The sequence below is a fragment of the Mustela erminea genome, chromosome 3, assembly GCF_009829155.1.
Source record: "Mustela erminea isolate mMusErm1 chromosome 3, mMusErm1.Pri, whole genome shotgun sequence".
NCBI classification, from domain to species: Eukaryota; Metazoa; Chordata; class Mammalia; order Carnivora; family Mustelidae; genus Mustela; species Mustela erminea.
Genome location: NC_045616.1, coordinates 41473761 through 41496895, shown reverse-complemented (window position 1 = coordinate 41496895; position 23135 = coordinate 41473761). Strand labels below are relative to the sequence as shown.

Genomic DNA, 23135 nt, shown 5'->3' with positions numbered 1-23135 from the left:
AGGTGTCTACTGAATCATAAGAAAATAAAGTCATAGAGTTTCAGAGCCAGAAAGAAATTTATGAGACCATATAGTTCAACTGCCTCATTTGGCATATTGGGAACCTGAAACCCAAAGTGATTTATATTACTTGTTCAAAGTCACACAGCTATATTTAGAGCCAATGTCCGCAGGAGGATCCAGGTTTCTGAACTCTCAAATGAGTATTATTTTAATTATACTTCATGGGAGAAAACGTAACTGCTTAGCAACAATGACCATTTAACGGCAAATATTTACATCTTCTGTGACCTAGGTCACAGATATAATTTCATACCGTGAATATACTACAAATACATTAATCTTAAACCATCAGAAGGAAGAGAAATTTACATTTATTGAATAAATAATTTGTACTTGGGTTTGTATCAGTCGGTTTCACACATCTCATTTTATTTCTATACCCACAAAAAATAGAAGGTGAGGACTATTTTCTTCATATTGAATGTGAAGAAACCATGGCTGGGAGAAATAAATAAATCAGTTAAGGTTGAATATATATATATTTAATGGAAAAGCTGGAACTTGAAATCAGATCCACCTGATTTAAAGATTTATCTCACTTGATGAAAGTGTTAATTCCCTTGAAACAAAAGATCTCAGTCTCCCCCTCACTTATCTGGACTTAGAATATTCTGGCATACTTTTGGCACACAGTGAATAGACTTTTTTTTTAAGATTTTATTTATTTGAGAGAGGGGGAGAGAGTCGGGGCAGGGGCAGCAGGAGAGGGAGAGAGAACTCAAGCAGACTGTGTGCTGAGCAACGCAGGGCTCAATTCCAGGACCCAAGATCATGACTTGAGCCAAAGTGAAGGGTTGAACGCTTAGGGACGCCCGGGTGGCTCAGTGGGTTAAAGCCTCCGCTTCGGCTCAGGTCATGATCTCAGGGTCCTGGGATAGAGCCCTGCATCAGGCTGTCTGCTCAGCAGGGAGCCTGCTTCCTCCTCTCTCTCTACCTGCCTCTCTGCCTACTTGTGATCTCTGTCTGTCAAATAAATAAATAAAATCTTAAAAAAAAAAAAAAAAGAGTTGAATGCTTAACTGACTGAGCCACCTGGGTCCCCCAACAAGCAAATATTAAAAGAAAAGAATTTTCCACAAGATGGTCCATAGGTCACAACTGGAGAAACTGTTAAACACTATGAAGTCAGTGTTTATTTTTTATTTCTTGTTTTTTTTGTCCACTTTTATTAAGATATAGTTGACACATAATATTGTATAGGTCGAATGTATACAACATGATGATTTGGTGTATGTATATATTGCGGAATACCTGCCAGAACAAGGATTATTAACATATGCATCACCTCATACAGTTACTATTATGTGTGTGTGTGTGGTTTTATATGTTTGATCTGTTTTTTAACCTACTTTGAAGAATGGCTAATGCCATTGTGGGATATCAGACATTATAATGGCATTCCTATTCTTTTCTTTTTTCAAGATTATTTATTTGACAGGGAGATAGAGAGAGAGCACAAATAGGCAGAGAGGCAGGTAGAGAGAGAGGGAGAAGCATACTCTCCGCCCAGCAGGGAGCCCAATGCGGGGTTCGATCCCAGGACCCTAGGATCATGAGCTGAGCTGAAGGCAGCTGCCTTATTAACTGAGTCATCCCAGCACCCCTATAATGGCATTCCTATTCTGTTTTACATGCTAGGTCATCAAAATTTGAAATGTACCCTAATAAAGACAATCTCTCACTGGTCTTATTTCAGAGTAAATATACAACTAAAAACCTCTTGATCTAGTACAGCACAAACTATTATTTCTAATTGAAAAATATGTGTTTCCAATCTTTATTTAAAAATAAAATATTAAACTTTGAGAAGGAGTGGAAAAAGCTCTACTGTTGCTTTCTTTCCCAACTTACTATGTATACTCAGGAAAGTCATTCAAGCTCTCTGTTCTTTGAACAAATCGAGTTTGTTAACCTAAGCTTAACTAATTCAAAGGACCAATGAGAACCAGTTAGGTTTCTTTAAGATTTATTTTTCTGGTATCCAAAAAATGTCACGTTTTAAAATGGAGCACATTCGTGTTTACTACCATTTGCCTTTTCCATCTATTATGCAATTCATATTATTCCTTTATTTTCTCAATTTGCCTTCTACTCTATCCCTACACTGTCTCTATCTTACTCTGCCCCCTCATTCTCTCCACCTTTAAAGAGGGCTTCCAGTAGTACCATTTTTATTCCCTTCTTAATTTACTTTTCACCTAGAAATCTTCCTGAAATTTAAGTTTGGTCATGTCATTCCTCTACAGAGTCGCTTTACAGACTAAACTGTGGGCAAAATTAGCCCAATTTCCTTAGCAAGGCACCATGCACCCTGTGTTACCTGTCTCCCAGTCTTGTACTCCAGCCTCACCTGGTTCCATTGGCCCACACAACCTTCTATTCCAGAATGCTGAAACCACCTGCAGACTGGAAAAGCTACTTTCTTCTATGCTCTGGCCCCTTTGTGTGTAATGGATACAGTTTGGATTTGGTCTCACTAACTTTTCCCTCCATTCTATATTTACTTTCTCAGTCAACTCAAGTGCTGCTTCTCTCAGAAAATCATCTTGAACCCAGTTTATGTCTCCTCTCTACCTCACTACTAGTCTTGTTTCTCTGTATAACTCTAATAAAGCAATTTTCAATGTTATTATTAGTCATTACTTTATCTCCTTCACTAGACCATGATCATTTCAAACTTAGAGACTTGCTTTTCATTTTTGCAGCTCCCATTCCTCATAAGTAGATGGATAAAAGACTGAAGTAGTTAATAAATTATAAGAAAGATCAAAGTTATGCTATTTATCACTGAAATAATAGGTACTGAAAACTTTCTATTTAATTTTGGGGTAGATACTTTGCCTGTGTATCTATTTACAGGTGTTGCCTGTATATCTATTTACAGGTGACTTCCTTGAAAAATAGCAAATACTTTAAACCCAAAACTGAAGCCTTATTTAGAAAAAGATCTGTGGGAGGACGGATCAACTGACCATTTGGTAATGCTCAACTGATGTCAGGAAATGATAATTCCCACAACATTATACATTAATATGAGTTATAGCATCTAAGCTTAGTTTATCATCTTACTCTGTCCTATGAGATGGATTTCATCACATTTTGCCTCATCTAGTATCTTCCTTATTGAGTGCTCTTCCTGTTTTTTTCCTTTTATTTATATATTATCATGGTCCTTTAAAACCCCAACAAGAATAAACAGGCCAAAAAACTCAAAGGGCCTTTCTTGGACTATAGGATACATTGTAAATCCTTAACAGGGCGTAATGATTCTTCATCATGTAATTTTCAACATACCATGACATTTCCCCTTCCATACTGTTTCTCATTATGAACCTAACAGTAGACTGATCCCAAACTCTATCTATCCCAAGACCAGGGAAATTATTTACCTTTATGCTTACTGGTCTCTTTGCCTTAGATCCCTCTTTTACACTTGTTGAATGACAAATCATCCAGATGTACAATTATTTACTTATTTTTATTTGTCATGCTTATAAAATGCTTTGAAACATAAGCAACTGTTCATGTTTGGATAGATTCCTAGAACTGGAGTTAGTGAATAAAGAAATATACTACTTGTAAGGTTGGTAGACATTATCAACCTGATTTTTGGAATAGTTACATCAATTTACACAACTGAAAGCATTTCATGGGAATGCCAATATCAACACAAGTTTGCACTTAATATTAAGAGTTTTAATTTAAAATCCTTGCTAGATTTGCTAGATGAGAAATTGTAATTTTTTTAAATAATGAATTTTTAGAGAATGAGATAAGCATTTTAAGACAATGTTCTAAAATTTAAAATAGTTAACACTTATTTCCATTAAAAAAAAATCTCTTCTAGGTAAAATCTTCTCATCTGGTGGCACCTGGGTGGCTCAGTGGATTAAGCCTGTGTCTTCAGCTCAGGTCATGATCTCAGGGTTCTGGGATTGAGCCCTCATCAGGCTCTCTGCTCAGAGGGGAGCCTGCTTCCCCCTCCTCCTTTGCCTGCCTCTCTGCCTACTTGTGATCTCTCTCTCTGTCATATAAATAAATAAAATCTTTAAAAAAAATTCTTCTCATCCAAGGAATTATATGACTGGGGGAAAAAAGTTAGAGCTTTACTTCAGATCACAATCCATAATGAAGTCCATATTTGGCTTTAAGTTAAATTTTAAAAATAATAAGAAATTATAAATAATTATAATAAAATGGGAATTCTGATTTTTCCTTAGAAAAAAGATTTTATGATTAATATCAATGGAAATCACAAAGGTAGTTTTATATAAGCTATAAAATTTCATAAATTCAAAATATGAATAAATATTAAGTAAAAACATGGAAGAACTTCAATGGAGTGAATATCGCATATGCAATGGAACTATCCCTAAAGTAGTAAGTGGGTATTTTAATCAAAACAAACTTTTAAAAATCTTTCTAATGCCTTGGATCTGGCTCACTACTAGAAACTTCACTGTTTATAGTTAACATTTGAGTTAAGGACAAACATATTCTCTGGGATAGTGAAGAGGAAACAATCAAGGCCATTTTATGAACACACTGAAAAGCAGAAATATTTTTTTCTTTCCCAGAAAGAGTCTATTTTGCTATACGAATTAGCATTCATAGGTCAAGAGGATGATTTAAAGTTTGCCCTAAATTACCCACTGGTGGAGAATCAAGAATTGATTGAGTCATAAAATGCACTGTATCAGTCAAGGGAAGTCAATTCCTCCATCTTTTTCTTTTTTAAAACATATTATCCCTTCTTTTAGGAAGCTAGATGATCATAAAATAATAAACATTTTTATCTTATTGCTTTAGTTTCCTGAAGAGATGTATGTCTTTACTACAGTTGTTCCTAATAATACAAACTCAGATTTTACAGACACTCCTATCTGAGAAGAATTCCTGTCTCTTTGCATTCCATATTTTCTTTATGTTATTCAGTGTCAACTCTATACATATTTGATAAATTTGGAGAAAGTATACTTCTTGTTCATATCAGACAGTGAGAATTTACTTTTCTAGTCAATGGCCATGGCTATTAGGAAATGTAGTGACAATCGCTTCTCAGCCTTTTGGCTAAGATCAAGTGTAGGAAATGTAGTGACAAATTTAATTTTCAACTATGACACTTAAACAATATGTGCGTTAGCAACATATTAAGCTTTATAGTTTATGCATTTCTTTACTATATTTTCCAACTAACACTTAGAAAAACATTTTTAAATAATAGGCCTATATTATCATCATCACTGGACAGTGGAAAAATGATGTTTAGGTATTTATCCAATATTATGCTTCTATTAACTACCAGGAACCCAGCTCTTTGACCCCCAGTATCTAGGGCATTTCACCATACTGCTCTTCATATTTCTGTATTTTCTTTTTTAGTTGTAAGGGTTTAAATGACCTTTACTTATATATGACTCTCTTACATATTACTTTTGAAATTCAGTATATGATAATACATGCACACAAACCACATTTTTCTTAAGTCCTACATTAATTTGTTCACTCTGTAAATAAATAGCATAGACCTCAACATATCAATTTTGGTGCTAGATCCTGAAGACACAGGTTAAATAAACATACTGGGACTTCCAGCTTGCCTAGAGCTTAGTGTCCACATATACAGAGATGTCCAATACTTAATACATGTAAAAATCACCTGAGCACTGTGATCATTCCAATTTTAGTATATGTGCTACTGAAGCGAGCACCTGAGCACTGTGATCAAATGCACATTCTGACTCAGCAGGTCTCGTACAAGTTCTAAGATTCTGTATTTTTTTTTTTTAAAGATTTTTTATTTATTTATTTGAGAGAGAGAGACAGTGAGAGAGAGCATGAGCGAGGAGAAGGTCAGAGGGAGAAGCAGACTCCCCATGGAGCTGGGAGCCCGATGCGGGACTCGATCCCGGGACTCCGGGATCATGACCTGAGCCGAAGGCAGTCGTCCAACCAACTGAGCCACCCAGGCGTCCCATAAGATTCTGTATTTTTAACAAGCTTCCAGGTGATACCAACACTGGCAGTTCAGAATTACAATTTGAGTAGCCAGATTTACTTATATAAACATATATACAAACATAGGTAGGTAGATAATTTTAATTGATCTCTCATTGCTAGTTTTGTATTTTTAGAAAAAATATATGAACCGAAAAGGAAATTAGGAGGGAGCTGGTCAACCATGGCAGGAACTAAGGATGATGACCAAGAAAGGAGAAACCAAGCAAACAGAAGATGATGATGTAGGCTAGAGGGAAGATGGGGACAGGATAGCACAAAGAAAAGAATAAATGAACAAAATTAAATTTGGAATTCCAACTAGCCCAAACAGAAAATGTGTTTTATAGTTCTTAGTTAACTATTTCTTAATCACTTAAGTCATACTTCTGATTCCTAGTACCTCTGTTTAAGCACAGTGAGGAGCCCCAGATGATGGTTAAAAAATAAGTTACCAGTTGCAACTGTTAATGAATTCCTTCCTCAGAAGATTCCACATAATGTCAAAGGTAGTACAGAGGCGGACCAAGTTTACTTTTATCAGAGTGGACATAGCCTCTCTTCTACAAGAAACAAGTAAAAATGGGATGCCTGACATTTCCTACAATCACCAGATAACCCAGAAAAAGGAAAGTACGCACAATCATTTTCCCACACCAAAGTGGGGTTGAGAAGATTACGGAAGATAGAATGAGGGTTTGTTCTCCATCATCTCTCATTATCAATATTAAGAAATACCTGAATATTTTTGTCATTAAAAAAATCACTATTGCTAAACTTATAAAATTCTTGAGCATAGACAGCACAAATATTAGAATGTATTATAACATAAATTCACATGGGAGTAAATTATCTGAAAAAAATTGAAAAATAACTTCAGGAGAATTTAAAAGCACTTTAAATATTGTTTTCCAAAGTCCAAAACAATTTTCACTGCTTAGTGTTAAGATATACACTGTTATAATAATTTTACAACTATACAAAGTTTAAAAAAAGATTTAAAGGATACTTTTAAACAAATTGTTTTTGTTTAAAAGTAGGTTTCTAAACCTATTTTTCTTTGTCTATGATGATATGGAAATGATATATATTGTCTTCTAAACTAAATTCTTGAAATTCTACAGCATACTTTTAGGTATGTCCATGTGGAATAAACAGGACAGATATTTTGTAGAGCAATTCTATCACTTGTGGACTCTGTGAGTAGGGGAATTGTGGATGAAGTTTAGATGAAGAGATGTAGTTTATACAATAATCTCAGTTTCTAAATTAGTGAAGTAAAGCACAGAAAGAAGTCCAACTTCAATGAATAACATTACTGTGAACTCTGCTTGGACTTGAACTCTATACTGGGTAAGGCTTTTCCTATGCAGCACTGATTTTCTCTCTCCAACAGTGAGCATATGTCAAGCCTCCCAAATACAAAATATATACATTCATATCAATAGGATAATTTCTCTAATGCTTACCAATTTTTAATGTAGTGATGAAGAGTCTAGTGATATTCTTCTTGTTCATGGGATATTAAAAAGAGCGACTGGAATGAAATCTGGCTCAGAGAAAGTGCTATTCAAACTATTCCACAGACTGTGTGTCAAGTGTAAAAGTAGGCCCGGATATCCTACAGTGCAACTATAGAAGAAGTCACAGGCTCTTTAGAGTGACTGGAATATTGTTCTGTATCTTGTAAGGTGATTGAGTCTATATATGGCTTAGCTAATTCTGTAAGGTATGTAATGTAGCTGTTCAGTATGTTCTGGTTAGCGTATGTCAGGCTGTCAAGACAGTTCATGGCACTATACTAATGTCTTGTAATGCCCTACGGTATCTTCTTAGAATGTACTGTGTGTGACATCCGAAGATTTGTTACCTATCTAGAGTTCTTCTGGAATATTTCAAAGACTTCATGTAAAATTCTGAGTTTGAACAGTCTCATTCAGTACAGGAAGCATACCTCATACTCTCTTTCAAATATTTTCTATCATTCTGCATAATTTGAAGTACCAATGCTGGCCAATGAAATATTTTAGATTTTACCATGTGTCTTTAGAGACTTCTCATTTCAGTGATTATTCAGAGACAGGCCTCCTGCAAGAAGGAATGTAATGTGAAGATAATCATTCTGTACTTGAATTCCACTCATGACTGGCCCATGGTTGGCACTCATAAAGTTGTGTTTTTTTTTTTTTTCTTTTAAGATTTTATTTATTTATGTGACAGAGGGAGACACAGCAAGAGAGGGAACACAAGCAGGGGGAGTGGGAGAGGGAGAAGCAGGCTTCCTGCCGAGCAGGGAGCCCGATGGCAGGGCTCAATCACAGCACTCCGTGATCAGTACCTGAGCCAAAGGCAGATGCCTAATGACTGAGCTACCCAGGCGCCCCTGGCACCCATCAAGTTTTGTTGCATGAATGAAATAATGTAGTAAGTTACTAGTCCTTTTGAGAAAATAATTTAATGTAATGACAGTAAGAATAATACCAAACAGATGTATTTCAATGGGTAGAACTGTAGTTAATGTGGCACTTGGATGGGAGAAGAATTTGAGAGAATCATTTGTGAAGGCCTCTCAATGTCCTGGTTCTAGAAATACCAGTACAAAGGAATGTCTCACAATTTAAAAATCACATACATTTTTCCTTCTTTGGTCTATACACAAAATTAAAATAATGTTAGAAGTGTAACAGTAGCCAACTGAGTATTTGGAATGTCTTCTTTTTATTAATTAATAAAATAAAGCTATCATTAGGCCTAAAATTGTACTTCTCTTTTCTTAAAAATGCCCTAGATACAGATTTTATTTGAAGAGAAGAAGAGCTTATCCCAGACAGGAAAAGAGAATATTGGAGATAAAATTATACATCCCACAGAACATTCTTTCTGTATAGATCCCAGCCTGGGCCAACTCCACAGATACAGAAGCACATAAAAGAAAGTCATAGTCTCCTCTGGTTTTAGGTGGCAGATTCAGAGAATTCAAAATGCCTATATCCAGAGAAGTAGGTCTAATGAATAATATTAAAATACTATTTCCCTTCCTGCCATCTGTGACAACATGGATTGAGATTGAGGATACTCTGCTGAGTGAAGTCAGAGAAACACATTGTATATGGCTTAATGTGGACTCTGTTACTTAAGAACATTTCACTGTTATTAAAAAAATAATATATATATATATAATGCATACACACATATATAATGCACACACACACATATTTAAAATGCAAACACACACATAGATTTTACAAATAAATTCAGTATTTTATCAGTTATTAGAGAATCTAAACTAGGCTTTAACTTATTTTTCTATCTTTCTCTTACTTAAAATATCACATTGACCAGAGCTTTTATTTTGTGTAATGTTCCAATGAAGCCAACATTTAATTTAATTGATTAATTCATGATACAAACTGCCACTAAAGGAATCTATTTTTTAGGAGAGAAAAATGCATGGTGTGTGTGTGTGTGTGTGTGTGTGTGTGTGTTTGTAGTTATGAATAGCTACCATTATATGTGCAAACACACAAATAGGCACTTTTCACAGAAAAATTTTAAAATACTTATGTGGGGTCTTAAAAATAGCATTCTCCAAAATCATATTCACAGGACAATATGCCACGTATATATGCCATGCCCTCTTCCCGCAGTACTACAACTGCTTGGAAGAATAGGTAACTGTTGGCATATAATAATGCACTGTACATCATTATGCAAAAAAAAAAAACAAAAAAAACCCAGCATTTTAGTTCTATAAGTCTATTTATATTATATTTTATTTCTATAAAGTCCTTTTGAAAAAACTAAAGATGAGGCTTAAAGTTTAATTAATGTGAAATGAAGATTTTCTCTACAAGTAATGCTTTAGTTTATTAAGTTAGAGGTCAGGTTGAATGTAATACCTAGATGAACCTGATCCTTGAGGGGTCACTAGACTAATCGGTGCAGTCCAGGCATGATGTACCTCTCTTAACAAACTTAGTAATAGGAGAAGTGGAAAACAAATAAACAACCTGAGAACACAAGCTATACATGCAATCAAATTACCAAAAGTATCTATAGATATGCAGATACAGACACAGTACATTTCTAAGAAGGTGAGAAACTTGAAAGATTCTAAAGATTGTTACTAAAATTTATAACAACTTCAACCAGGTTGATATGGGTGGGAGACTATTGCAAGGATTGAGGCTCTGATGGAGTTTTACAGGAAAAATCCTTCAAGGTGTTCTAGGGTAAAAGAGATGTGTATAATAATGAATGGTCAAACATACGTGGGGAAGGAAAAGGTATTTAGCACATAGATGATGAGACAAAACTCCGTGAGAAAGATAAGAGCTTCAGAAAGGACTGAAGTTTGGTATAATGATATGTCATTGAGGACTATTGTGTCTAGGAGACTCAAATGAATGAACTCCCTAAATAGCTATGATAAAACCAAGATTGTTTTCCGGCAGAGATTTTATTTCTAATCATGAGCGGACTCTTGCTAAGTTTTCCTCATAAAATCAGAAACCTTATCCTAACCTAAAATCAGAAACATTTCCCTAATACATACTTTAATCTAAAATATTCCAACTTCTATTTTTGGAAGCTAGTAAAATCCAGGAGGAAAAGAAAATAAAAATAATTATGGTGATAATTTTCATGTTTTTCATTAAGATGGTTTTCCTCATTTTTGAAGGGATTGGTCATTATTTTGTTCTTGTTAAATAAGTTTTAAAAATAATTATAGCTTAGAAAAGTATAAATAACTTCTTGAAGTTCTATTCCTAAAAACAGTCCACCATTTGCTCAATACCAATTTGTTCAAATATCATTTGCTCAAATACCAGTAAGTGACTTGTAACAGATAGATAACAAAGTTCTGGAGATATAATGTATAACATAGTGATTATAGTGAATAATACTGTAGTACGTATTTCAAAGTTACTAAAATACTAGGTCTTAATTGTTCTTATTATAAGAAAGAAATGGTAATTATGTGAACTGACAGAAGTATTAAGACTACAGTCTTAATTTCAGAATCAGAAATGGGGCTGAACCCAGTAAGTTATATATAGATACCAAGGTTTAAGCTATATAGAGCCCAGGGTTAAAGCTTAGAGGGATATAAGAACAAGGAGTCAGTGACATGCAGATCCAGTATTAAACTTCAAAATTCTTTCCTTTACATTGGAATTAATTTCTATTTCTGTAAAATCTTTACTTCATTTTTCCTAACCTCTGATTTTGTCTCTTCAGAAATTTTAGAAGCCTTGTTTTTTTTTTTTTTTAAATTATATATTTTTTAATTTGTCAGAGAGACAGAGAGCACAAGCAGGGCGAATAGCAGGTAGAGGGAGAAGCAGACTCCCCGCTGAGCAGAGAGCCTGTGGGACTCCATCCTATGACCCTGGGATCATGACCTGAGTTGAAAGCAGCCATTTAACCTACTGAACCACCCAAGCATCCTAGCCTTCCTTAGTTTTTCTTCACAACAATCTTCACAGTCTTCAATATTTGGAGCTCATTACCTCCATTTCCAGTGTCATTCCCTAATTAAATATTTCCCTCCTTTTTAGAGAAAATTTTGTTTGTACATCTTCATGTTGACAGAGACCCTCTCCCCCAACCACAACTCAGTCCAATCAATTTAAGAGTTCAGGTTTATAAAGGCTCAGCTGGATCTACAATCAATCTTTGATTCTGCTTCCAACTGAGAAAAGGTAAAACAATAAAGTAAAATGTTTATAGTTATATTCATTGTTATTCACCTGGTAGTGTTCTATTATAATAATTTTTCATGGCTATTATAGTTTTATGGAAAAAATAGCCTATTTATGGTTAATACTTATATAATTAATTACATTTATTTTAAAGACTATATTTCAAAATAGTTCATTCAAGATCTATACTTTCACAGGCTGACTTCCAGCATAACCTCAAGACTCCAGACCATCAACAGAGCAAATTGGTATACCTTCCTGTCTATCTTCACATTGAAATATTTCATATTCAACATACATACTTCATTCATTCAGCAAATTTTCCCGAAGAACTAAAACAAGCCAAAACATATGTCTCGATGCATGAACTGGAAATGGAAAGCTAATATCTACGTTGTCATCACAATCCCATTTCTATTGCTTTGTTTCTTTCAGTTCATCTAAAGTTAACCAAACACATGACTCATCAAACATCTGCTGACCATCAATGAAAAACAGGTATGTTTAGTTATGTGAGAAAAAGCAAAAACCAAAATATACTATCATACACAAATACCACATATAAAGAATAATGCAGGCAATTTGGTGCAAGATATCAAATGTAAACTTGTTTATATATTTTTTAAAAACTTTATAAACTTGTCATATTCTCAGAATCTAATAAATAATTGTCATTAAAAGGGTAAAATTACTTATATCTATTACATCATTACACAGAAATGTTCAAATGTAATTTATTGTATGTAAAAAGGATTAAAAATATCAATTAAGTGGATTGAATGAATTAATCCATTCACCAATATAAAAATTAACTAATAATTAACTAATAAATAACCATTAACTATATTAGTGAATGAATTAATATTAAATTAATGACATAAAGAAAAACTATTAATAAAAGTCATTTTCCTGTGTATTAAGTCTAATATAATTATCATTTGGCAAAAAAAAAAGCTATTATGAATCTTACTGCTATAATAAGATACAATAATTTCCTTTCTTTTCAGTGATACAGTAATTTTAATTTTATATCCCAGGGTAAACGTAAATTTGGATACTACACAGAAAAACTTATCATAAATAAGTATTTGAACTTTCAATAATCCTTAACATTAATATTAGAATTATACTAGAATTATACGTTTCTGTCAGTTTTCTATACCTCAGTAAAACATCTTGGAATAAACTACAATCTTAGGAACAGAAGAAAGCTCACCTTATTACAAAGTTGTGACTGTCAATCTCCTTTCCACATTCACTATCTAGCAGAATGCCAGAATTTCCAACAACTGCACAGGTCTTAAATCTGCGATTTTTCATTGGTGAGACTTCAGGTAGGAGGCTGTGAAGATCCTGAGAAATATTTAATGTCCTGCGCCTGTCTAGCACATAGTGTATGACATCACCAGGCTTAAAACTGCTCTTGACCACTGAGACATCTCTTTCCGCATCTAGGAAACGAAGAATGTTCTTCCTATATTGAAATACAAGCAAAGTTTTCCATTAATGACAACATATCCACGAGATGGTACTATCATGTACAAAATAAGATATGAGAAAATGTAAACTGAACATTACTAATCTTAAATTGTAAGGTGATACTTAAACCAACCAATTAAATAGATTCTACTGATACTGAATTTGTTCTTAAAAAATCACTTTCATAGAGTTTCTCAACGATTGGTAAATAAATATAGTATATAGTATATACATCTATTTATAGAGTGAAAAAAGATACAGAAAATATATTTGGGTATAGCCACTGTGGAAAACAGTATGGAAATTCCTCAAAAAATTAAAAACAGAACTATTTTACAACCCAACAATCACATGACCAAGTATTTACCCAAAGGATACAAAAATACTGATTCATAGGGTCGCATACACCCCAAAGTTTATAGCAGCACTGTTAGAAATAGTGAAATTATGGAAAGAGCCCAAATGTCCATCAGCTGACGAATGGATAAAGAATGGATAAAGAGATGTGATATACACACTCAACCATCAAAAAGAATGAAATCTTGCTATTTGCAGCAACGTGGGTGGAGCTAGAGTATATTATGCTAAGCAAAATCCATCAGAGAAAGACAAATAGCATACGATTTCACTCCTATGTGGAATTTAAGGAACAAAACAGATGAACATATGGGAAGAGAAAAAAAGAAAAAAAGAGAGACTCTTAACTATAAAGAACAAACAGGGTTTCTGGAAGGAAGGTGGGCAGGAGATGGGCTAAATGGGTGATGGGTATTAAGGAAGGCACTGATTGTGATGAGCACTGGGTATTATCTAAGTGATGAATCACTAAATTCTACTCCTGAAACCAGGATTATACTATACGTTAACTAACAAGAATTTAAATAAAAACTTGAAGAAAAAAAATAAGAAAAATTAGTTTATTAAATAAAATGAAAATACCATGATTTGGCTTTGCATAACTAGATATTCTGCTAGCTTTAATTAATTCTCTATAATAATTTTGTTTTGTTTAATATTGTCTAGTTAAGGTAAACAGAAATAACTCAAAGTGGTTTGGAATCATATCTTACTTAATTCTATTAAAAGGATTAAATTCCCTAATACGTTTATACACATTAATCCAAATCATGTGTATATTACAATTATTTGAAGAAGAGTTAAAACTATACGATCTGAAAGTTTCCTTTGAAGCTCAAGAATCAGGAAGAAAAATGGGTATGTTAGAGGAAAAAAAATGGATAGACAGAACACCACACTATGCCTGGCAGAGACAGCTAATTGTTCCTTAGTGTTCTTCCTTCCAGTCTTCCTTTTAGTATTTGTATCTTCTAAGTTTTACTGAGGCACATGAATCTTCAACTAGAAAATTTCCATTTATATACCCAAGTGCATCTGGGTTTGGTCATGTGAGTTTTCTTACATGGGATATGAGTAGATCATGTGCATGGCTATACAAGAGAGAAATAAACTTCCAACTTGCTTGAACTATAGTATTTTAAAATATCACTCTCTTTTGTTATGGAAGCTTAGCCTATCCCACACATGATAAAAAGAAACCAATAACATATGTGAGATGTTGAATAAACAAGTAGGTAAATGCTAAGTTAGATGGTGGAAAATGAAAATAAAGATATAGCTAGTTAGAAAGCTAGCGACCTTGGCATTATATAGCAAAGCACTTAATAAAATGATTGTCTGAAGTAATTTGGAAGTCAAATCCTATATCTAATAAGCCTGTTGCTCTTGGAGACATGGTTAAAAAGTGTTTGTATGCTGTTTCATGTTAGTTGCCCCTTCTAGCAAGGCACTAAAAAAGCAAAGTCAGGAATGAAACAGCCAAGTTGTAGGTTCAGAAGGTAGGAATGTCTCTGGCAATAAATGGCCTGTATGTAAACTGTGTGTAGACTGTGTGAAAGTGTGGAAACTGAGACCTCCAAAATGTTTTTAATACCCCAGTTAGCAAGAAATAAAACCACAGATCAGAGTCATTCCAGGAGCAAGAGTCATTGCCTTCCCACTGAAGTTTATAGATTCAAGTAAGTTAGGCGGAAAATGAAGGGAGAAAAGGGTTAGGCTAGAACAGGGAGAGTCAGAGACTGAATAACTATTCAGGTGAAATCTTTGGGTGCAGTTACTTATCCCAGGAATGAAGTATAAGGAAATGGCCCAGGAGCCTACTAAGTTTTTGAGGGAATTATATAGCCAAAGAAACTATGAGCCTGCCTACAAAAGTCTGAGACCACCTCATTCTCCAGCGACCAAACACATACCAGTTAGAAGCAATCTGGGAAAACCCTCTCCAGACTAGAGATTGGATATTATTTACAGAAGTGCTCTTATTGTAAGCTTGTATTTCCAGAGTGTTAAAAACAATACCATTAATAAAACATTTAAGATACGACAGACATTGTTTCCTTTAGTACTGTTACTATTTAAGCTCTATCCATTCATAAATTTTAGTACTGAGACAATATGACCTACTCACATTATTCCACCAAAAGGGCAATTCTCCCAGTCCCAGGTACAAGCCAGAAACATGGCTAGCAAGAAGAGATGGAAAATAAGTCAACTATTTCTTTTTTGTTTATTTTGGTTTGCTTTAAATAGGTCCCGGTTTAATTTGTAGTCTTATTAGAAAACCAGTTGGCTGAAAACTTTGGCCAGGTTTGATACATAAGAGATACATCCATTAACTCTCATAAGGGATACATAAGGGATACATCCATTAACGCTTTGGAAAAGAAAGTATTTTTTTTGAATTTTTTTCTTCAATCAGAATATCAGGTTCGTTAAGTAGAATTTATACAGGAAAGCTTGTGTAAATGCCTACAGATGAAATTTAAAAATTAATAGTAATACTATCAGGCACCATAACGGTTCATCTTAACAAAGTACAGATTACATATGAAAACAATTGCCAGGGAAATCAACTTTCAGGTGTATGAACAGCAGAAAACTGACAAGTCTTGCCTTATGGTAAGCACATTTAGTTCTTCACAAAAGTTAAGCAGCACCAGGAACAGCAATCCATAGAAACTTCTGTATCTACTTATTAACTACCATTTGTTTGGGGGAAAAAATTTAGCAATGCCTGACACCTGTATTTCAAAAAATAATCTCATTTCCTGTGGAAATGACAAGGCTGGCTCTAAAATAAAAACTGCACGGATGTGGTCAAATCACCAAACTAGCTGGTATTATCATTTTCCTTTGAACATAGTTTAAAGTGTGCCTTTTAGATACTTGAAGTTGTAACTTGCAAGCAGTGAAATGTTTACAAGTATGAGGCGAATAGACCAGAGATTCAGATTTGGAAGAAGACTCTTTAACTTGGAAATCCAAAAGGGAAAATCCCTTTATTCACAAAACAAGTTAACACTTCTATGCTTGTCAACTGATGGTACAAGGGACTTTCCAATAATAGCATCTTTGCTGTCTTAAAGAAATTTAGCAGCAAAATATTTTAAACACAGGTCTTCGACATTCCTGAGTATAAGAGAACATCTTTAATGTGTTCACTCTTAGAGAAAATTGATACTAAAATGTAAAACGTGGACAACAAGAGTTCAGCGAAATTTCAGGGACACCTGGGGGGCTCAGTTCGCTAAGTGTCTGCCTTGGCTCAGGTCAAGATACCAAGGTCAGGGATTGAGCCCTGTGTAGGGTTCCCTACTCAATGGGGGAGCCTGATTCTCCCTCTCCCTCTGTTCCTCCCTGGGATCATGCTCTCTCTTGCTCTCTCTCAAAAAAATAAATAAAATCTTTAAAAAGAAAAAAAGAAGTTGAGCAAAATTTCTAAAGATACCACATTGCCTAACTCTTGAGATAAATGACATAATTATTAAATGCAGATAATACTATGTATTCTTCCAATATTGTTTTTATAGGCTCAATGATTGTTTATTCTGTTAGAGCAGTATTTGCATTTTTAAACTGAAAGAAGGGTAAAAGGAAACCTTGAATGTTTCCAGTATGTTCTTTTTCTTATACTGAACTAAATTTCAGTTTCCATGTTAGGGTTTACATCTATGCATGGAATATTATTTGAGCTAAGATTCCTAGTATAAGATTCAAGAAAAACTGAAAATAATTAAATGAGTGAGCAATATTGTGGCTTCAATGCTTAACATTTTTTTGGAAACAGTAAAGAAAGGTTAGGGTCTTTTTTTTTTTTTTTCCCCTCCCTAGCAAGCTGTAGTGATTTTTTATTTTATTTTTTAAAGAATTTTAGTTATTGGGGCACCTAGGTGGCTCAGTGGGTTAAAGCCTCTGCCTTCGGCTCGGGTCATGATCCCAAGGTCCTGGGATCGAGCCCTGCATCGGGCTCCCTCTCTCTCTCTGCCTACTTGTGATGTCTGTCAAATAAATAAATAAATAATTTTTTTAAAAAAAGAATTTTAGTTATTGAGAGATAGATAGAAAACATGCACAAGCATAGGGAAGAGGAAAGGAAGAGGGAGAGGGACAAGCAGACTTCTTGCTGAGCACAGAGCCCAACTCAGACTAGATCTTAGGAACCCTGGGATCAAGACCTGAGCCCAAGGCAGACACCTAACGAACTGAGCCACTGAGGGACCGCTAGGCATTTTTTAGATTATAGATGTAATGGACTATAAAAAGTTCTGTAGATTTGTTTAGTTGTTATTCACACTGTAGGCATATGAAAAAAAGAAAACTAGTGCTTAAATATAATTAACTAAATGTCATTGGAAGCATGAAAAACTTTCAGTGAACTGAATAATATTTTCAGAATCACCAAGAAGAACATGTATGCTTTTGCTCAGATAACTGACATAAGTGAAGAGAGTAAACAAAATTATTTCAAAATGAGAGATAGAAAGGAAATTCAGTTTAATTTCTGGTTTCTAAAGAAACATGAATCAACCAAAGCTAAAGTTTAATATTCAGGCTGTCTCAATACTAGTTTTCCTGATAAGGGAAGATGTCATTACCAGATATTTAAAGCAAGGGGTTGTGTTTTCTGTGTGTGACTGAAAAGAAGGATATGTTATTGGTCTTTAACTGTCATTCTGTGGGCAAAAAGTAACTTTTGAAACACTATTAATAAGCAAAAATCTAAATTCAGCAAATGTTTTAAGGTTAAAGATAACTGAAAGAATCTGAAAATATATTTCACTTTCAGTGAGACTAAAAATCTTAGTCATAAAGATTATTTTTTGTTAGGCAATGCTGGTTTAAACTGAAAGGCTGGTTGAGACTGTTCAACTAACAGGAACAGATTCTATACAGAAACTTTTCAACTGAATTTTCAACTAGAACTTCCCTTTCAACATCACACATCACTTGAAATAGCAGCTGCAGAGTTCCAGAGAATTAATTTACTAAACATTGTTTTCACTTGTGAAATGTTAAATATAGCTAACCTATCACCAGGTGCCACTCTTTCTTCTCTGTAGGTTTCTTGTCAACAACAAGCATACGTGCTGCGGCAACTAAAATTTAATCTAAATGACACTGTTGACTCCATCAGCGAGCATTGTTAAGACAAATCTTACAGCTGGGATGCATCACAAGTTGAGAAGCAAACTGGGTTATGATACGTATATTAGGAATCAGGTTTTGCACACTTTGGACTTTAGACCAAAATCGCCAAATCAATTCAATTGTTACTAACGTGGTTTACTAAAAAGAAATTGAAAAAGGTTTAAGAAGCGCCAAGCGTTTCATTACGCCTACAAAAAAGCAGAGAGAACACACAATTTTTTGTCTCAAAGATTATTTTCGCAAGGCAACATTCTTCAAAGCACTGGAAGAACATAACCTGTAGCTTGTTAGGGCTTCTGAGCTTAGGGTCTCAGCTGTTACAGAAAGATATTCTAGTATCAAAGAAAAATCATACGCAGCCAAATGAAAAGGCAAAATGCTCTCAAAATGCTTGAAGAAAAGCATTTCTTTTAGTTTAATTTACTCCGCAGAAGGCCATTTGGTTATTTGACCCAGAATTCAGTAGTACTGGATGAATAATATATTTTATTATTTTGGAGCAGAAAAACTCTCCACTCTGTGTACTTCATAAGGCTACATTTTTAGGATTAATATAGAGTCCTCCAGGAAATTTATTTCATGATAAGAGCTTTGGTTCTAGTTAGGCCTAGCTCTGAAGCTTGACTCTGCCACTAACAAGTTACGTGACCCAAGATGTTCTCCTCTGGCTACTTACTGAACAAAGTAAGTAGAAGAAGTGCATGTGGACCTTTCCTTAAAGTAAATCCATGCCTGCAACAGCAAGTTCTTTTTGGTAGGTAAGCGTGTATAAATTAGCGATTATGTTTAGTTAACCTGCAAGTTTGATCTGTTTAAAAACCTTGACAGGTGGGGCGCCTGGGTGGCTCAGTGGGTTGGGCCGCTGCCTTCGGCTCAGGTCCGTGATCTCGGGGTCCTGGGATCGAGTCCCGCATAGGGCTTTCTGCTCAGCGGGGAGCCTGCTTCCTCCTCTCTCTCTCTCTCTGCTTGCCTCTCTGCCTACTTGTGATCTCTCTCTGTCAAATAAATAAATAAAATCTTTAAAAAAATATATTATTAAAAAAAACGTTGACAGGTGATGACATTGACTCGAAAATACTCTAATTATGATGTGTGCTGATGAGTAGCTAAGCTAAGCTCATACAACTCTATGCGTCCACATTTGGGTTTTTTTTTTTAATTTTTAAAATTTAATTTAACTTTTTTCAGTGTTCCAAATAAACAATGAATTTTGGAACGTATTTGGTATTTTAATTCCTTAGGTTTCTTAAGGGGAAAAAAAGATAAACAACCTAAAGATGGGGAAGAAAGGGTGAAGTCACAAGTGCTGGACAAGACCACATACTCTCTTTGAACAATGTTTATAGATTTACTCACAAACATCTGATGCATCTTAAATATGTTATTTCTTTTTTTTTAAATTTTATTTATTTATCTGGCAGAGAGAAAAAGAGAGAGGGAGCAAAAGCAGGGGGAGCAGAAGAGGGAGAATAAGGCTTCCCGCTGAGCAGGGAGCCCGATCTGGGGGCTAGATCTCAGGACCCTGGGATCATTACCTGAATCAAAGGCAAATATTCAACTGACTGATCCACCCAGAAGCCACAGGTATGTCATTTCTTAGCTTACTGTAACAAAGAACAAACTACTTTTCAAGTCCTTAACCAAGGTAATTATTTTAATTGTGAAGTTAGCTGTGGAATGGATAAATTCTTCTAAATCATTGATGAATTTCCAAAGCACAATGAAGGTGAAACCACCTCTCTCAAAAAACTCCCCAGAGGTACAGTTGCTTGATGAACATACATGAATTAATTCCTGATGAGTTTACGAAAGTACCAGAGTATATATAGGGCTGAAAAAATTAGTAATACGAAAAAAATCATTTCTACAAATGTAGGGAAAAACAACTTATCATCAGTGACTGTTTCACACGTTAATGCAAATAGATAAATAATTTATTAAGAATGTCACAAGAGCATTATAAGTTTAATGAGATTCTTAAAATGAGCAAGATCTGTAAGCATGGTTTAATCATGTAAGATCAAAAATTATTAGTTGTAGTATCTTAATCAAAACTTCAAAGTAGAATTTTAAAAAAACTTGTAAAATATGCTGACATCCATTCACAGAGACCAAGTAATGTGGTTCTTCATAAATGTTACAGATGTGGGGAAGAAATAAAGAAAGATAATAATCCAACTTAGTTTATGCTAAATTTCTGGCATGAAAAACAAGAGCTAAGCTAACAATCGGACATTTTCACATATTAAATTTTTTATAACAGATGTCAAGCTGATAAATACAAGTCACTAATGTTATAGGCAATTTTAATTTTTATGAACTGTTTTCATGTTGTAGAATAACAGTTTTACAAATTTATTATTTCCTTGTAAGGAAGTGACAATTTTGTATGTATTATTCAATGTTTGCTCAATGTTTTATTGTTTATTTCTTTCTCACTTAAGAAGAATCATGTGAAGAGAGTACTAACATTTCATACATATTATCATCTGTTATAATTGAAAACAGATCACCTTCACAGATATGAATGCAATCTTCATTAATTTGTAAAACTGCAAGAATGATTTGCTTGGCTCAATTTATGTTTAATACCCTTAGCTTGAATATATTAAAAATAGCAGAATGTACCTCTGTAGCCTCATTTTTGTATAGATACTAGGAAGGCATGGCCCTATATATTAATTAAATTATTGCTAATTACTTTTTGAGTTTACTTATTAGACTTTACCTTATCTAATATTTAGATATATTAATTAAACTATTAACATTTCTTAATTTACTTTACTTTCTTCCATTACTTTCCTTTACCTGATCTATACTGCCTTACTCACTTCTTGCCAAATCTTTCAGTTTGAAAGTTCCTTTTAAGACAGCCTTATAGATCAAAAATTTCCCTTTTAAATCACCTATATTTCTCTCTTTCCAATATCTACCTCCAAGAAATGTGAATCTTTATTCCATTCTAAACTAAATCAAGCTTGTATTTATGACCTCATGTACTCCCATATTCTGTAGCTTTTCTCTCATAATTATCTCTTTTAGGGTTTCTAAATTCAAATTTGTATTTAGGGAAGTGAGATAGTGAGGAAGATAGTATGTGTCAAGAAAGAAGGGAACCCCAGGTGGAAAAATGTTAAGCTGCAGGGATCATGGGTAGAGCTGACCTCAGCCAACTAGTTCTCAGAAGGCATACAGGTCCAGAGTTGTCAAATTTTTCACTTTCTTAAGAGTATAGAGAAAGTTTTCTTTTATAAGGCATCTCCTAATTTTAATTTTAATCCTGGTTTTAAGGGTTTTTATTTATCCAGTTGAAATGAATTTTGTTTACTGACCATATTCTACCCAAAAGGCACCAATTGATAAACTCTGTCTTTAGACCCTACTCATCTCCTCATTCTTGTACTCTGCCTACAAATACACAAACTTCTCATAACTAAAAGCAATCAAGTACACACTATTTGACATTGCCATGGTCTGATTTCTGTTTCCCATTCCAGCCAATTCCAAAACTTCAAAACAAACGAATTCCTGCATTTCCCTGGTACCATCTTTTTAAAAAATTTCCAGTCTTTCAAGTGTATTTCCACATGGACTGAGTGTCTTTGCCACAAAGAATTTTAGGAACTGCAATGCATACTCTGAAGAGGAGTATTAGCAGACTCTTCCTTCAAGTTGCTCATTATCTACATTACATGTAGGTATGATCCAAGAAATGAGTAGACAGAAACACAGACAGAGATCAACGGTTTATCCTTGTAACCACTTACAAAATCTGGGCAGTAATGTTTGTTCATTGAATAAGTAGCCTTTTGCCAATATGAAATTGCAATGATTTTTTATATAAAGGATAGTTCTTTTGAACTTACTGAACTTTTGAATTTACTGAAATGCTCTGATTTAAACATATCAACCAATATAGCAATGTAGGTATAGGAAAACATGATGTGCTTGCATCCTCCATGCTCAGGAAGGTCTGACCCTAAATTTTATTAGTTGTAGAATTGTACTAGAAGAAAGTAAGATATAATAGATACATGCAGGCATGGAGTTTGAGTTCAAGAGCTTGTTTCAGGCAAAATGCCAAAATCTTACAACGAATAAAGCAGTACTCAAGAAAATTTATTTTCTGACTTTTTCCAATTTAGGATATAATTATTGAGACTTTTATTACAGGAACGCACATGGAAATACACATTTATAAAGTAAATAAAATTTATTTAGAATAGTCAGCAAAATAGCAGTTGAACAGGTTCTACTTTCATCCAGTGCGAAAAGACACAGATAGGTATGAAGACTTAATAAAGAAGTTAAAGATAATTCTCAGAATATATGTCCATCTGGAGGAATAGAATAAAAAAAGTCTATTAAATGTTAGTATTCTGTTGA

At 34.2% G+C, this 23135-nt stretch overlaps 1 protein-coding gene and 1 pseudogene across 1 annotated transcript in view; one reads left to right on the top strand and one right to left on the bottom strand.

Moving 5' to 3' along the window:
- ST8SIA4 (ST8 alpha-N-acetyl-neuraminide alpha-2,8-sialyltransferase 4) overlaps positions 1-23135 on the bottom strand; it is a 97701-nt gene that overhangs the window by 67033 nt on the left and 7533 nt on the right. The window contains 1 exon segment of the mRNA XM_032335663.1: positions 12982-13239. Coding sequence (XP_032191554.1) covers positions 12982-13239 — 258 coding nt within the window.
- Positions 5114-5253, top strand: LOC116587295 (annotated as a pseudogene).